Source organism: Aythya fuligula, chromosome 1 (assembly GCF_009819795.1).
Source record: "Aythya fuligula isolate bAytFul2 chromosome 1, bAytFul2.pri, whole genome shotgun sequence".
NCBI classification, from domain to species: domain Eukaryota; kingdom Metazoa; phylum Chordata; class Aves; order Anseriformes; family Anatidae; genus Aythya; species Aythya fuligula.
In genome coordinates, this window is record NC_045559.1 from 128,322,693 (window position 1) to 128,339,361 (window position 16,669).

The 16,669-nt window shown below is 39.2% G+C and overlaps 1 protein-coding gene across 2 annotated transcripts in view; it reads right to left on the reverse strand.

Moving 5' to 3' along the window:
* Nucleotides 1–303: 303 nt before the first annotated feature.
* Nucleotides 304–16,669, reverse strand: part of GLRA2 (glycine receptor alpha 2) — a 136,884-nt gene continuing 120,518 nt past the window's right edge. For both annotated transcript variants that reach the window (XM_032207871.1, XM_032207870.1), the window contains exon 9: nt 304–1,726. In XM_032207871.1, coding sequence (XP_032063762.1) covers nt 1,448–1,726 — 279 coding nt within the window. In that variant the 3' untranslated portion in view covers nt 304–1,447. The remainder of the gene's footprint in view (nt 1,727–16,669) is intronic.

Genomic DNA, 16,669 nt, shown 5'->3' on the forward strand with positions numbered 1-16,669 from the left:
ACTTTTACCGTAGAATAGGTAGAAAAAAAAATGGCATGTTAGACCAGTGTACCAGATCAAAAGAAGTTTGCTTTTCACCCTCTTTCTTTTGACTGAGCAGTGGCATAGTGGTAGACCTGGGTCTTGATGTGAACAGCCCAGCTGTATAGGAAAAAAAAAGAGTGAAGGAAATGTTAATAGCACATTTAGCTTTATTGAAATTGAACAAATAACCTTTTTTTTTTTTTTTTTTTTAATAAACCCTTTTACATCAAGTGTAAAATTTTAATGTTTGATTCATTTTATGTTACAGGTTGTCTTCTGTGTAAGCAAAAATACCATCTTTTATTATTATTTTATTTTATTTTCTACTTTAAAACATGTAGCAAGGATTTGAATAACGCAGATCCGGCACCAAAAGGTAACAGGTTCTGAAAATCACAGTACAGTTTTAAAATTCTTAGGTTAATTGATGATATTTAAAATGATAGCCACTTTGATATAAATTAGAGGTCTGTAAACAAGTTGTGTTTACCTATAGAGCTATTGATCACAGCTACAATGAGAGCAATAATAGAAACTCAATGCTAAACTGAGCTACACCTTTGAGGAAACAAGTTCTTACTAAGTAGTGTGGTACAGGGTAGCACAATAGGTAAAATACAGTTTGGCACCTCAAGTTGCATGTAAAATCAGCAGAAATAAAATGAAGTAAGTGCACTGTATTCCAACAAAAATAAACTGGGCAGTTTCACTGGTTTTGGAGTGTCAGCTATCAAATAAATCACACGACACACAAGTTCAACCCCAAAATTACAATTCTAGTAAAGCAAGATAATATTAAAATGCACACCCACGAGGATAGTAAAGTATAAATCATTTTTGTTTGTTTGTGTGTTCATTTGTTTTGCTTTGTTTTTCTTTTCTTTTGTTTTTCTTCTCTCCCCTGTCAGTAGAAATAATTTACAACCCACAAAAGAAGGACTCCTTGGTGAAACCACTAACTACAGACATGGTCATGGAATGTAGCTCAGTAGACTTGTTTCAAATAGAAAGGCAACATTATCCTGAAAAAGTTTGGTCCTCTTATAACTCACTGTACTGTAGCCACCACAGTCTCTTGGTAGATGCTTTAGGAGGATTGTTTGTTTTCTGATTCTCTTATGTTTCAAACAATAATATCTTGGTGATAAAGTTGGGTAAAATTTGGCCCCATTTACAGATGTCTGATTAATGCTGATTCTGGAAGAAGAACACAGAGTACATAAAGGGACCCCTTATTGACTGTTCTCAGGCATATTGTTTCATGCAATCAACTTTTCTTCTATAATTTTTTTTTTCTCTTTCATTTTCTCTTCAGAGTCCTGAGGGGAAAAAGAAACCTTTAATCCAAATGACAGAAAGACATTTCACTGTTTATTTACATGTGGATCACTTTGGCTGAGTAGTCCTGGCAAACCAGAGTTGCCTATTTCTTGTGAATGTCCTCATGCCGTATAATTTTGTATGTAATCCAGTAAAAGATGTTGAAAATGAGGAAGGCGAGTGGGAATGCAGCACGAGATATTGTATCAATCCTTTTTGCACGGTCAACAAACTTCTTTTTGATGGAATCTGAATCCTTTGGTGGTGCTGGCGGTGGGTTAGGTGGAGCAGCTTTGACTGCTGTGCCATCTTTCACTTGGAGACAGTGACCCATGCCATAGCCACTGAAATTGAATCGACTGTCACGAGCAACTTCATCTTCCTGAGAGATAAATAAGACAAATAAGTCAAAGAAGACAATAGGACACAATCTCCTGTCTATCAAGCATGCCATATACCTGAATATTTGATGTGCACCCCTCCAAACCACCTAAGTGAATTAGCTGTTTAACTACGATACAAAATCCAGATTTAAAAGACAAGCGAGCAATTAAAACTCACAAGAAAAGACATGGAAATTCGGTGACTGCCTTACTTTCTCTCTGGCTAAACCAACAGAGGAAACAGCAGTGCCCCAATCCCCACAGAAGAGGAAGGGATACAGCCCATCTCTTCCTACCCCATAGGAAGAGATATGACTTCAAAGACTCTTATTGTTCTCCTTGGGCTTACTGCGAGGAGGAACCCTGGTCATGTTGGCAGCAGAGAGTTTGCTCTGGCCATATTGATTTAAACAACCATGGGATCCAGGGGCCCAAGATCACGGTAAAGAATACACTTGGCTCAGTCTAGCTGCAGCCTTGCAACCCCATCCTTGATTTGCAAAACAAGGGTTGATCACATCCTCCCCCACCCCAGTGCTTGTAGGAATACTCCTAGAATCAATACTTCAAAACACACTGAGCATTTGGACTTAGTGGTGGTAACAGGTACAATATTGCAAGCTAACATAGCACCATCTTGCAAAAATCCATTTTTTTTCTCTTGTCTGAGTGGGTAATATTTGTTTTTGGAAAGGTGAGTAACTTAACTTTATCATCATGACCATGTGATGAAAGGTTTGTGTCTGTTTGTGCTGGTAAATTCTCACTTCTCCTGTCTGACAGCACAGTAATATATGAGTTAACAGTTACTGGCAGCCCTCCACAAAGGATACAAAACCAGCAAATAAGTAATTCTACTCTTTTTCATTCCAGCAGTGATGAAATGTAGTTCCAGCAGCTTGCCCTAGTTAAAGACATTCTCTTTAACCAACAGATACTTCATTGTTGACTTTAAATGACCTCTTCCTGGGTCCACAAGCAGCCCACTCACTCACAGGGAATACTCCCTCTTATCTCTTGCTAACCCACAGCCTTCTGATCTTAACGGAGAATCAGAGACCACAAAAAAAAACATCAGAGTAGCAAGATACTGAATACTGAAGTTTGCTGAACTTGGGATGGGGACAGAGGACAATTTACACCAAGTCGGGATGCAAATCACTGCTCCTTCGCAGAAGCAAATCTTTTCATAATTACATTGCTCTCTCCTTGTCTTCAGCATTGGAATTGTATATATCACCAGGCTTGCTCTCCTTACCTTGGAGTTGACATGCAAATATGAAAAACCAATAGTGGAATCCAAGGCTACCAAATGAGAAATAGTCACTCTGAGGTGATGCAAGTGGTTATGGAAGGAGGATGGGCAATAAACAGTGCTTTTGAGCTCCTGTCACTTCAGGCTGAGGACTATTCTACAGTGTACACATTAATAGGTGGATAATTGCTTTATTGTAAGACTGTTTGAGCACCTCTCCATGTTTTATATCCGTTCCATCTCTGAAGCTCATCATCACTAAGGCAAAGAAGCTTGGTCCTTTCTTTTTTCAATTTTATTTATTTAGAGTTTGCAGTTCCTCCGTGAAAAAATACAAAGTACTCCTTGTCCTAGTGATTATAAATATGTAGACGATTTAAAGATAAATCCATTGAGAACTAAGTTGTGGGCAGTCCTATGCAAGACTTCTCTTGCATAACTCAGTAACATCACACAGTCCTCCAATAATACAGGATTCTGCTTTCCTTGCAGCACTTTCCCTTTTACTGAGTTTGAAGGATAAAATGTCTGCTCAGGACATAAAAGGTGATTTAAAAGGGTAATAGATTTTCAACAGCTGTGTTACCATATGTGCTTCATTCTTTTTTTTAAGTTTAATTTTGGTTACTTGTGAGGGACCTGGGGGGAGAAGTGGGGGAAAGGGAGTGGAATAAAATGTCAGTGTAGGACTTGGAAAGCCCAGACTTCCATGCCCTGCTGTGCCACAGCTTTGTTGTGTGGGGCTGAGCAACTCATCTTCAATGTTATAACATTTTTTCTGAATTTACACTGTTGTAATTCCAGTGGGAAGCCACCTAAGATTAGGGACATGGACCTTTAACCTGCATTCTTCCAGGCCTTCAGCACCCAGCCCTTATCTGTAAGGAACCACCCATTTCCCAAAAGTATTCAGAGCCCTGTATTTTGCCCTACAGACAGTTGGCTGCACCACTTCATTTTTACAAAACCCAGAGGAAAGTGTGCCCAGTTCCCATGCTATCTTTTTTTTTTATTATTATTTAGGACTTCAATCCTAAATTCAGTTTACACTGAATACAAGAGGTACAGCATTCTTCTGGGATATGAGTACGAACTTGGTTGCCTTCTCTTCTTGAGTAGATTTGAATCTCCTTCTCCCTGATCAAAGTTTGTATCAGCTTGTTGGCTTGTTGCCTGCTCTTCCAACATGGAGCTCTTTGCTGTTTGCAAAAAGTGAGAATTTATGTAGCTTTCCTTTTCTTAAGTTTACTAGAAAAACTCTTTTCAAAGCCTAATAACTAATGAAGAGAATGGCGCTGTGTCTCCACGCTATTCTTTTCCATGTTTGACATTCCACTCTTACAAAAACTCAGTATTACTGACACCTAAGGATTGCAGTTGTTGTGATCATCTAAGGCTCTGCTTGGCAGGGGGCTGGACCAGATGACCTCCAGAGGTCCCTTCCAACCTTGACTATGCTGTGATTCTCTGATCAAAGTGCCTCTGCAAGCAAGCAAAGCCACAGTCCTTTCAACCCACAGATAGCTTTCAGCTCCATCTCCACCATACTGTTTCCAGTGGTAAAATCCAGCAAGAGTTGAAGTGGCTTTGCAGTCTGGCACCCACCAGCCCTCTAAACACTGCCTGCACCTAAAGTCTCACTGGCAAGCTCTGACACCATCAGAGCTCTCCCACCTGACCAGACATCACTTGAAAGACCTCAGGGTGGTGAGGTCTCTGCTGTCTTTCATGAAACAGGTCAATAAGGTTGAAAGCTGAAAACAAAACCCTGTGGAGATCAAGAACCACATGTCTATGGGTTTCCAGTGAGAATGCAGTCAGGTGTGTGTCCTGTTGGTGCCCTGAGCCCTTGAACCTGCTCCACCCAAAATGACACAGGAGGGAATGTAAGGCTTTCTTTCTGCTGTTGAACAAAAAGAACCCAGAGGGTAAACTCTAGAACTGGAACTTCAGGGTCCATGCAGCTTGTCTTACTCCGGTGTGGACAATATGGACAAGCTTTCTTCAAGATACATTTGGTCCACTGGAGCCTAGCACTACACTCTGTGGTCATAAGCCATGTGGTGACACCTCATGGCCTTAGGAACAATAAAATCCCCAATGTTCTTAATTTTATCAATACAGACATGGTTAAAGAGATTTTCTTTAAAACACCGTAGTGTTACTGAAAAGACATAATTTGATGTTTCAGAGTATCTTCCAACATTCTATTATACATAAAGGACTTTGGGGAAGAGTCATGGAGATAAAATACCAAATGTAGATCCTTTGACAAAGAGAACCCTTTTTTCACATTTCAGTATTTGAGATGAATTCACCTCAAGTACCTTCTCTTAACATAGTGCACATTTTCCTTTCACCTGGAGGCTTGAAGAACTACTGGGCAAACTACCTAGGGTACCCTCTGACATGGCTGCAGAATTCCTCCTCACTCCTGACATCATATTCAGTTTGTACAATCTCACATAACCTACAGTGCAGACTCATCCAAAGACAGTCCTCAATTAGTGCTTTTCACCAGCTTAGTCACTGGTAGAATAGTGCAAACCACTTTGCAAACATTTCGATCTTTGTTTTCATCAGATTACACATAAAACTTGCATTTGTTTTAAACCGGACAGGATCTCACTTGCTTCAATCCCCACTTTTTTGTTTTCACAGGTTTTGAAGCTAAAATCGAAGAGTGGGTAGAAGCCACTGGACATCAACTGGAGTGGCAAAATCCACTGACATTGAAGTGAAAGACTTTGTCCTTCTAAAGGGATGTAAAGTTAGTGTTGCATACTACACACCCCATAACTCAATCTGCCCTTGATAAAGACACAAGCTAGATTTAAAAACAGAAAAGAAATAAATAGCAAGATGAAAGTGTTCTTTTGCTGTTTTTCTCTCAGATGTTCACACTCCTGAGTATTTTACAGGAACTATCCACTGAAAACTACATTTCCTGAGAGTTGGGCAAATGGTTTCTGCAGATGCATTTTCAACACCACATAATTTTCTAAATAGGTTTTTGTGTATTATCGTATGGTGTCATACCAAACTTATTTAGATGTTGACTTTAACCAATTTTCATCAAGAAAGATGTGTTTTTTTTTTTCTCAAAAATTTTAATTCCTTTTATGAATACAATAATTTTATTTGCTTTACAAAATAATGGCATTAGATTCTCTTGTCCTTGCTTTACAATAGACAACATCTAAATCAGAAGGATCATATTTTTGACATGATTTTCTTTCTTCATATTCCATCTTTGAAAAGCTTTATTTTCTACTATGTCAGGTTTGGAATGAAACTCATACCATCAACTTCATGCCAAAGCAACCATGAACAGGAAAAACACTTTAGAAAATCAGTCCATTCTCTGCCTTGCTTGCACAGCTTTCTATACAATGCATTCTGAATTTCTTTGTCCAGAACACTTTTAAATGCTTATTGTCAGAACTGACTCAGTTTTAACAATGAGGAAAATGAGAGAGAGGCTGGCTTCAAACGGTGTATTTAATTTACTCTCTGATGTGATTTATTCATTTAATTTTGCTACTCTTTTTTCCAACATATGGTGGGCAAACGATTTAAAAGACTATCTAGTTTAATTAAATTTCAAGGACATAGGAAATTAATTTTAGCTATAGGGTAGAGAACATCAGGGAAATTTTCCTTTTGGCATTCATAAGCACAAAGTTAGAAAACCACAATAAATTTAGACTTGAATGCAAAATGGAATCGATATGAATTAGACAGCAAAATAACTTCAGAGACTTCATTCCTAAATCATTATGATTTTGAAACAACTCCCATCTCTCAGTACCTTACATAATTCACAGTGTGGTTTTGCAAAGACACTCATGCTCACATGATTTCTGTTCTCAGGAGTCAGTGAATAAGTGATGGAGGTAGTTCAGCCAAGAAGCATGGTTGGATTTTCAAAACCTTATTGCTTCCCCACAGAAGGCCCTCAGAAAGTTAAATTGTCAGGTGAACTGTCAGAGAAAAGGTCCTTTCATAGACTTCATAGGCTAACTGTTTAAAAGACAGTAATGGATTTTAGGAATAAAAGATCCGTTTTATAACTGAGGGATTTGCTGGAGAGGATCCTCCAAGCATCATCACTAGAACCAGCAGCAAGGAAGAGATTTATAAAAGATCTGAGGAAAAGGTCTTTTCCCCAAGTGAAGGTATGCAGGAGAAACAGGCTATTCAGAATGGACAACTTTCAACCAAGCAGAAGGATCTCTAAATATTGAGTGACTGAGTAATGAAATAGCAGTAGGTGAAAGGCAAGCTAAAGCACATTGCAAAAGGTAACCCTGATTAGACATAGACAGTAATTGGCTCAAATGCATTCTTTCTTGGGTGAGAACTGTGGGAATTACCATGTAGATGACTGAAAACATCAGTTCACTACTAAATGGAAGTCAGGCAAACAAATCAGAAAATGTCCTTCTGCCACTTTGTCCACTTAAAGCGTGAACAGTTTTTGAACCTCAGGAACATTTCTAGTCATACAAAGTCAGGAAAGACATAGCAGAATAATATAAAGTACAAAGAGAAACAACAACAATTATAAAAGACTTTTTATGTATGTAGGGATCCAAAGTAGATGAGATCTCTTCAGCTTAGAAAAGCTGTATTTGAAGGACAGGGGAATATTACAGATATCATAAAATCACAGTGAAAATTAATTAACGGAGGGAAAATGAATAGGTTATAGTATTATTTTTATTTTTTTTTCCAATGCAGGAAATAAGATAAAACACAATGACACAAGGAGGAAGAAAAGGAAAATTTATTTTTAGGAGGAAATTATCTTTCATTTACCTGTGTAAATCATTGTGTTAGAACAATTTAGAGGATGAAAATAGCACAATGGCACGGATTCAGGAAATATACACCTATGTGTGGCTATTGAATGTGCAACCTTAGTTCATGAAAAAGTACACCCTTAGCTCCTTGTTTTCAGAATACAGAAAAGTCCTTCTGGAGGAACCTGGAGGTTTTAAATACAATTTTTTCTCAACATCCATGCCCAGTCACTTTTCACTCACTATGGCATGTCTTATGAGAATTAAGATCTCCCATCTCTTGGTAATATGCTGGGAGCTGGAGCTAGTATTGTAATGCTCTGCATTTCCACTGATTTTCAGTATTTTGAGAGTCTTTTTTTTTTTTTTTTTTTTTTTTTCTCCTCTTCACACAGCTGAGGCAGAAAGTGATGACTCTCACATAGCAAACCTATTTGGTCATTAACAGACTTCTCTGTTTTTTTTCCTTCTTGAACCTGATCTCAGGAACCTGATCTCTAGTTTGTTCCTTCCTGATGTGGATCTTAGTTCACCTACACCAGATGCCATTTCCTCTCCTCAATCAAGGTTCAGGAGCAGAAAATAATGTAAAATTGTTACTTTCTCACTGCAATCTGTCCCAAAGTATTGATCAAGATGGGCCCCTAACTTGCCCTAAGTATTGTTTTTTCCTAAATATTCACCTAGGTGTTTCATCAAAAACATAAGAAATCTTTCACTGATCGTCCTGAGTGATATTGCTCTGTCAGGATGCATCATTCTGTGTGTAACAGTGGTTTTGTTCCTTTTCTACCTCTCTTAACACAAACTTTGCTGCTCAGTGAGGTTTGTTTTTCTCTCATTTGGACACCCATGCCTTATAAAATCTAAGTGAAACAGACCTTGTATTATACACAGCATCAACATTTTAATTAATGGAAGAAAAATCAGTCATTGCTGTCTTCAGTAAGGGTTTCCAATGGACAAATCTAAGCTTGTTTTAGAAAGCTGTGTTTAATAATACCTCCTATCTCCAATAAACAGCAGAAGAATCTTTGAAGCATGACTGATTTACTTACTCTTTCTGTAAGAACAGCAAGTGAACTGTTGTTAATACAATAATGAAATGGTAGTTAATGTGGTTTTGCCCTCGTTGAGTAGGAATTGAGCATTATCCAACTGAAAGAGTAACATAATTTAAACATGTTGGGAAGCAAAAATATTTTCCTGCCTTGAAATATCTTTAAGTGGTACCTAAATTTTTCAAGAAAATCTTTAATAATAGAGATTATACAGTTAGTAAGGGTGATTGGTTTATTAAAAAAAAAAAAAAAAAAAAAAAAAAGAAAGCAAGAAAAAAATTCTTCTTTAGTAAAGCGAGACTTGTTTCTCTCAAATTCTTAAATGCACTTAATATAAATTTATTATTCAATTTCATGTTTTATATATAATATGATTAATATTTTAATTTTTTTGGGGGGAGGGAGGGAAAAAGAGATGAAATGCTGTTTTGCAAAGCACCATAGGTGTTCTGATAGACAGTTATAGATGCTAAAGAAGAACAGATCTATTTCTGGCACAGAAGAACTATGCCTCAGTTTCCATTTGTTTTAAATGACAGTGCCCAGGCTCAGTAATCTACGAGTGCCATACAGACTCATTTTGCCAGTTTATCAGTGGCAATGGCACATCAGTCTGTTATACATCAGAGAGATCCACATTAATGACCCAGATTTGAAGGATAATCTGCAGAAGTCTGGTGGATATGGGGTGACTAGTTTCTCTTCATCCTGTCTGCATGTGAAGCTGAATAAACTGCAAAGCTAGTGTTTAAACATGGGGCTATTCTGACATTTTACCAATGGAACACCAATGGAAACTTACCTAAATCCCACCTTTGCTGCTTCCTCTTGCTCTCTGCAAAACGGCTGTCTCAGGATAGACATGCTGCACCACAAGCAGACTCTCCCCCACTTGCAGCTGGCAGTACCTAAGCCCCATCCTCAGACTGCAGCTCCTCCTTGCCCTGACACCCGCTGCCCACCCAGAAAATCCTGTCCCAGGACATATCCTGTGAAACAAGCCCCCTGTGTGACTGTTGGAGGGGAAACAGCCACTGCCTTTTCTACCACAGCATGCAGGAGACATGAGCTTGCGGCCCCCAGCTGCAGGAGGGGGTTCCTGAGTGCCTGCCCCCTCGGGAGTTTTCCCAAAAGGTTCTCTGGTGCTTTTATCAAAGAAGATTTAAATATTTGGGGGAAGATGATAGTTTTTATTGTGCCTCTGGGAAATTTTCCGCTGCTCCCTGCCTCAGCTGTAATCATTTTAGATTGCTTTTTTAGAGTACCCCAGTGCCCTGACCTCAGCATCTCAGAGTATCTCATTTGTCAAACAGCCAAAATTAAAAAAAAAAAATGTATATCTGTGTACAAAGCCCGGAAATGACACTCAACATTTGATTTATGCAGATTATCCTCCAGAACAATACATTGCTAGCCAGTTTTTCAGACTTGGGTTTCAGTTCCCCCAGCTCCCCAGTTTTTGGGGCCAGGCAACTGGGGCCAGCCCTGTAGCCCATACTGTGACAGCCCAGGGACAGCGTACATCATCCTCCCTGCCTGAGCCAGGTGCTAGTGATGCAGAGTTGTGACCTGTGATATCAATGCCCACCACTGAGGACCAGTAGCATCCTACTCAGTGCATGCTGAGAGTGGCGAGCATCTGTGGGAAGCTGGGGGGAGAAGGGAGGAGAGAGGCTTCCCCTGCACCTCTGCAGCCCTGCATGGGGGATAAAGGGAAGGGGAAGGGGAAGGGGAAGGGGAAGGGGAAGGGGAAGGGGAAGGGGAAGGGGAAGGGGAAGGGAAAGGGGAAGGGGAAGGGGAAGACCAGGCTTTTTTTCTCTTTCTGTGGAAGGATTCTCTCCTTCAAGTCCTTTGCTACAACAGCATCCAGCACAAAACCCAGTAAACACAGAAACGGATTGCCAGAGCTTTCTCAGACAGACTTCATGCATTTAATTTATGCAAATACTGCACAAAACAAATTAAATATTGCAAATTATATTAATAATTTAAATTGTGCAGCTAAAAATAATCAGGAATATCTGCAACATCTTGAAGTGTTCACATGCAAATTTTATAAGTTTTGTGTGTTTTTTTTTTGTTTTTTTTTTTTTGTTTTGTTTTCCTGAGGAGACAAGCCAACTGATAAATCAATGCCTTCCTTTCCCAGCTATCAGTTATTAATATGGACTCCCAATAAATAATGTTTTGGGGTTGGTTTTCTTTTCTTATCTTCTATTACACAAATTATCCTTTCTGGCTTTGCATATCATTTAGTTCTTGTTAGCCAAGATCTCAATCTGCGTTTCTCTAGCTGTTTTTACTTTGCTCTGAAGCGTGATTTGGTTAAACAAACTATTTTACAGCTATCTGCACTTCAGACTTGGTTTCTGAAATTAAATTGTGGCTTCTTAGAAACATCTCGACAGTTTGAATATATTAGAAATTTACTACACAAATCCACTTCCTTATTTTCATCTTGATTTGTTTTTAAGAGGGTTGTTCCATAAAGGTCTGATATTATTTATTCACGGCAAAATAAACATTAATCATGGGGTTAAAATCAATGGCACTCAATGCTATAGCAACTTCATAGTCTAATCTTTACACAGATTTTTTTTTTTCTTTATCTGGTAAGTAATAAATCCACAAATCCTACAAGGTCATTGGAAATATGAATACAACAAAAATGAAATAAGATTTCATTTAAAATGAGTTTGATAGTTTTTCTTCTACTGTATTAAACACAAAGATATATATACACACTTACATAGTCTGTATACACCCACACGTGTAGATATATGTACACATATATGCATATGTTCATCTACTTAATTTAGTAATCTAATGCCTTTTGTATTCGGTCAAGTCACATATTAGTGAGAAATGCAGAGATAGATTTGCTGTATTCCAGTGTAATGTTTGGAGCTCTCTCTGGAGCATTTCTGAAGCTACAACATCCATTTTGCTAGCTTTTCTGCTTGTTTTTCCCCTTCAGATGGGACTGCAGTTCTGAGGAGCAGGCATACAGGATGCACAAGCAAGAGTCATTAAACATTCCCAATCCTCTCTGCCTATGAACAGGCTCTTTGCTGGGGTGCTGGCACCTCTCCAAAAGGACCATCTACCCAGACCAGTAGCTAAGCAATAGATCACCTTGTGGTGGACTTTCATTACTTGGCAAAACTGATTAAAAGATAAAGTGAAACAGTAGATTTAATAGTATATAAAAGGCACAGGCAGACCAAATGTGGAAGAATGACTATAGCAGTGGAAGAGGCATTCTTGAGAGAGGAAATCAGATGCTCATCTGATCTCAAGGCTTGTTCAAGATGATTAAGAAGAACGGGAGAAGAAATATACAATTAATTTATCTAGAGGAGACAGCATGAGAACACCCTATGCCAAAAAGTTGTTATTCCAGTAGCCTTCCCCAAATGTGTATATTGCATGTTTCATCTTTCACGTGTTCTGGAACAGTAAGTCCTAAATCAGTGTTCCCAAAGCTGGAGAAAAGCCTGTCTTTGGGAGTACCGAGGAGATCAGGATTCACTTTGAGGGCCTAAGACCACCTGATCTTGAGGTGTTATTCTGGGAGGGACTAAGATCTGGAGAAGGATTTTGTTCAGCAAATGTGCCCCTAACTCAGAGCACAAAGTAGTGTAGGAGCCCTCCTGGACCAAGGGAGACCCAGCAGCATAGATTTCTACTTCACTGGACCTCCAACAGCCTCATGAGCAACAGGCAGAAATGTTATGCCAAGATCAAGCAACATGATGACTTTGGGAGCAACCTTTTTGGGGGATCAACCTATTTTGGGAGTGCATAGTAGCATACCACACACTGTGCATTCACAACAAGTAGACTTTAACCTGATTTGCTTGTCCTCTGAGCTGAAAACATGAATGGTGTCTTGAAATCACTAATGAGAAATACAAGCAAATCAATAAGGAAATGGTATTCAATAGCCACTCTCAGGCTGTCTCCTTCCTTTTACAGCTGTCTCTTTTCTTTGTGATTGTCTTTTTATTTTTTTCTACTATACATTTTGCCTCATTAATTCTCAGTTCTGCTCTTGCGTACATCCTCTTTGATGCTTTTGCCCTTGCTCATTTCCAAACACACGACCTCCACATTCTGCTTGTCAAATTCAGTTACTTCCTCAACCCCTGCCTGTTCTTGCCCCTTTCTGGTCCCTGCAGCTAAATTCTCTTCCTCCAAAGAGAAGTCAAATCATTAAAGTAGAGCTACACCTTGCCAAGACCACTTCTGATCTGAGAGGTGTTATTTGACCTTTTAAGAATAATCAGGAATTGTTTAATTTTTTAGTGAAAAGCCTACTTCCACTTCTGCATAACCATAGAGCTCCTAATTGCTCAGAGAGTTTCCAGTATGACAGAGCATTTTGAAAAGTATCACCATGCATTTGTACTACTGTTCATGATATATCGCATGCCCTGCTACCGGTGCAGAAAGCTGGAGATTGCCAAGTGCGTTGTTGGCCCACGGAGCCTCCTGTGCCTTTGTTCTGACTGCCCAGAGCTTGCAACCAAATCCACTTTGAGACTTTGGAAAATGAACACAATAAGTGCAAAAAGCAAAACCTTAAAGTGGGATTTTTCTTTTATTCTCAGTTTAAAACCCAGCAAAGAGAGTTGTCATTTGTGCATTTCACATGTTCCAGTCTACTGAGAGCTCAGTAGTGGAGTAATGTGTGCATATAGTAACAGATTAAAGACTTGGCATGCTCTAGAATACTCCAATGACGTGTCCAATCGCAGCAGTACCATCTGCTTTTCCTTATACGTGCTAAATTTATAGTGCTGTGTTAATTTCTATATTAGTTTACACACCACCTACAGGAAATTATATTCAACAGATAAGCAATATTTGGGCTTTGTTGTTTGTCTTTAGCAAACAGTTAGTAAATGCCTCTCCAATTACTCTGAGCTCTCATTTTAGAGAAAGAAGGCTAGAGATCACTAACATTGATTGTTCTTTTTTGTTCCTGAAGGTGTGACAATGACTCACAATTCAAGTGTTATTTCCCTAAATTGTTGTTCATTCAGATCTGGGTAGAATTTTGAGAATGTATGACAGACTGAAAGGTGGTCAGACTTCCACCCAGAGTCTGGACACCCTGACAATAGAAGAACCCTGTATTTTAGCTGTATTTTAAATTATATAATTAAATGAACCTCTCCTATACCTTGTGGAAATTCTACTGTGCAGGAAAGCTCATTGTTAACTGTATTTTCTCTTCAGGTGGCATTCAATTTGATGCTACAGAAAATGCCACCTTATTGATCAACACAGTAAACAAACCTACAAAACATGTGGGTATGTTCTCCCTGTACTGTGGAAAGAAACAAAAATAATAGAACAAGGCCATGGAGTCTGCACAGTATTGGCAATATCCCACTCCTCAAGCTTGGTCACTGAAAATCTGAAGCGTGGGAAGACAGAAGGCAGGGCTAAAAAAAAATCCATATGACAAACATCTGGGGTTTCTACAGGACTCTTGCCCCACTAGCGTTGTGGTAGCATGATTTACTGAAGATTCCATAGCTAGCCCATTTGCAGCATCTCTGCATGACATTGTGCCGAGTGATTTTTCCCCATCAGATGAAAGACTCAGTTATCCCTCTATGGGTATGAGGGAAGCAGGCATTTCAAAGTGCAAGACCACTGAACTACCACCTGAGGGGACAATTGTCTAGAGGATATTTTTTAAATGTGTTTGCCACATTTAAATAGATGGTTTCAGCTTGCCAGTCTTGGAATGGCTCCTAAAATAAACATCAATATAAAGAATAAGGCAATTTGTTTTGGATGATTAAGAGAATCTGGCTCATATATCCGAGGTGTGACAATTCCAATCACATCTTCATTTCAATTTACAGGGAAAGAAATAATCTAGGCTTTGTTATTGTTCATAATGCTGTTGCTATATATTTGACATGATAATCTACAGTATTAGTCAGTAAATTGACTCACTGGACTGCCCTTGATCATATGTTCCATTTTCTGCTCAGCAGGGCCCTCTCTAACAGCTATATATAACCAGGAAGAAAAAAAGAAAGACAGCTTTCTCTTAGATCATTACAAGATGATGTTGCATTCAGTTTTCCTGTTGCTTCAAAGGTCATAAATGATGTGATCTTTTTGCCATCACAGATAATATATGGCTGCTGTTTCTCTGACTTGTCAACTCCTCATACAGAAATCCAATACTCCCCACTTGTCATATATTCATTTCCGATGCATCTTCTCTTGCCAGGCCCAAAATGAAATAGTCATTGTATTCCTACCTGCCAGCTTTCAAGTCTTGGCTTGTATGGTCCTTCCTTGTCAAAACCCAGTTGTCACGTTAGCAATCCACGAGTACTTGTAGTAAATGTAAAGTCTCCTGATCTTAATTAAAATTCTGTATGCTTTTCTGTTAAATAAAGAAAATTGCTATGTACCTTAATCCATAGCCCTGCTCTTCTCCCATAGTTTTTCAATGTCTGATTACTAAGCTAATTGCACAGGCAAGTTGCTTTTATACTGCATCATGCATTTATTAGTTTTATATCACTATCAAAATAAGTATTAGATTAATCTTGTCTCTTCGCATGTATTTTGAAAAATTGTTTCCTCCGTCCAGGCAGAAGTTAAAATTAGGAATGACCTCTAAAAGGGGCTGGAGTATGAAGGGCCGTTCTCAGGGCTAAGAAAGGATGAGAGCAGAGACTCAGAAAGCAGGCAGCTTAGCAGGAGATCAGCACAAGTTACAGAATATGAACTCATGTAGCTGTATTTTAGCAGAGTATCAGCAGCTGTGTAACCTGGGCTGCTGCCGAGGATGGGGAACTGCAGACCCTTGGGACAGAAAGAGCCTATTGCTATTCCTGTCCAGAAGGGTAAATAATTGTTCAGAGTCCTTTGTACTGACCTTTGTTCTATGAGTGCTTGTGAGTCAAGGAGAATTACAGGGTGTAAATCAGAAATACTCAGCTACAGGTCAGCACATCCACGAAGAGACATAATTCAGCTCACAGTCTCCCAGAGGAGCAATCCCTCACAAATCTCTCTTAAACTCCCTCCTGATATATTGGGCACGTTACAGAAGGAACTGTTTAAGAGCACTGATTAATATTATCAGCCACTGTAAATCTCCCAGTGTGCTGCCTGGTGCTGGCAGTGCCAGCTGGCTCTCAAGGACCCTTCTGGTCCTGTCTTCTGTGAGCCTCTGATTCTGTGTTTATAATATGAGGAATGGAAAAGGAATCAATAACTGGCCAGGACAGGCAGCTTCCTCAACATTGTAATGCTGTTTGCATATTTAAAACATGCAAAGAGGCTAAAGCCTAAGCCTCTTTGCTTCGAAAGCTGCTAGTAAAAATGATCCCTGGTTTCATATGAATCTGGTACCAGTTCCTAAGACATTTTCACTTTGATACAGAAGACAAGAGAGGAGGACTTGGGGGAAAGAAAAGTAGAAATTCACATTGCACCACAGCCTGCCAATCACCCTGAGGTAACCCACCTTGGGATTACAGGTATCTGCCTCGGGCTAAGGCAGCCTGCAGCTTGCAGAAGAGGTAAGGAATGGTATGCCCCCCAAAATGCTTTTCTATCTCTCCTCTGCTAGACAATACCACAGGAGAGCTTGGTTCTTGTTTCTGAGCTGAACGAAGTAGGTATTTGACAGACTCATGAGAGTTGGGATGGGCAGCAAGAAACATACTGCATAGGCAGTGACAGGAAAAAAGGGAGACTGGGAGCACTGGCTGAGATTCCACATGCAATAAAACCATCTATTAGCATCATATGGGGTTGGGAAAATATTCAGGAAAT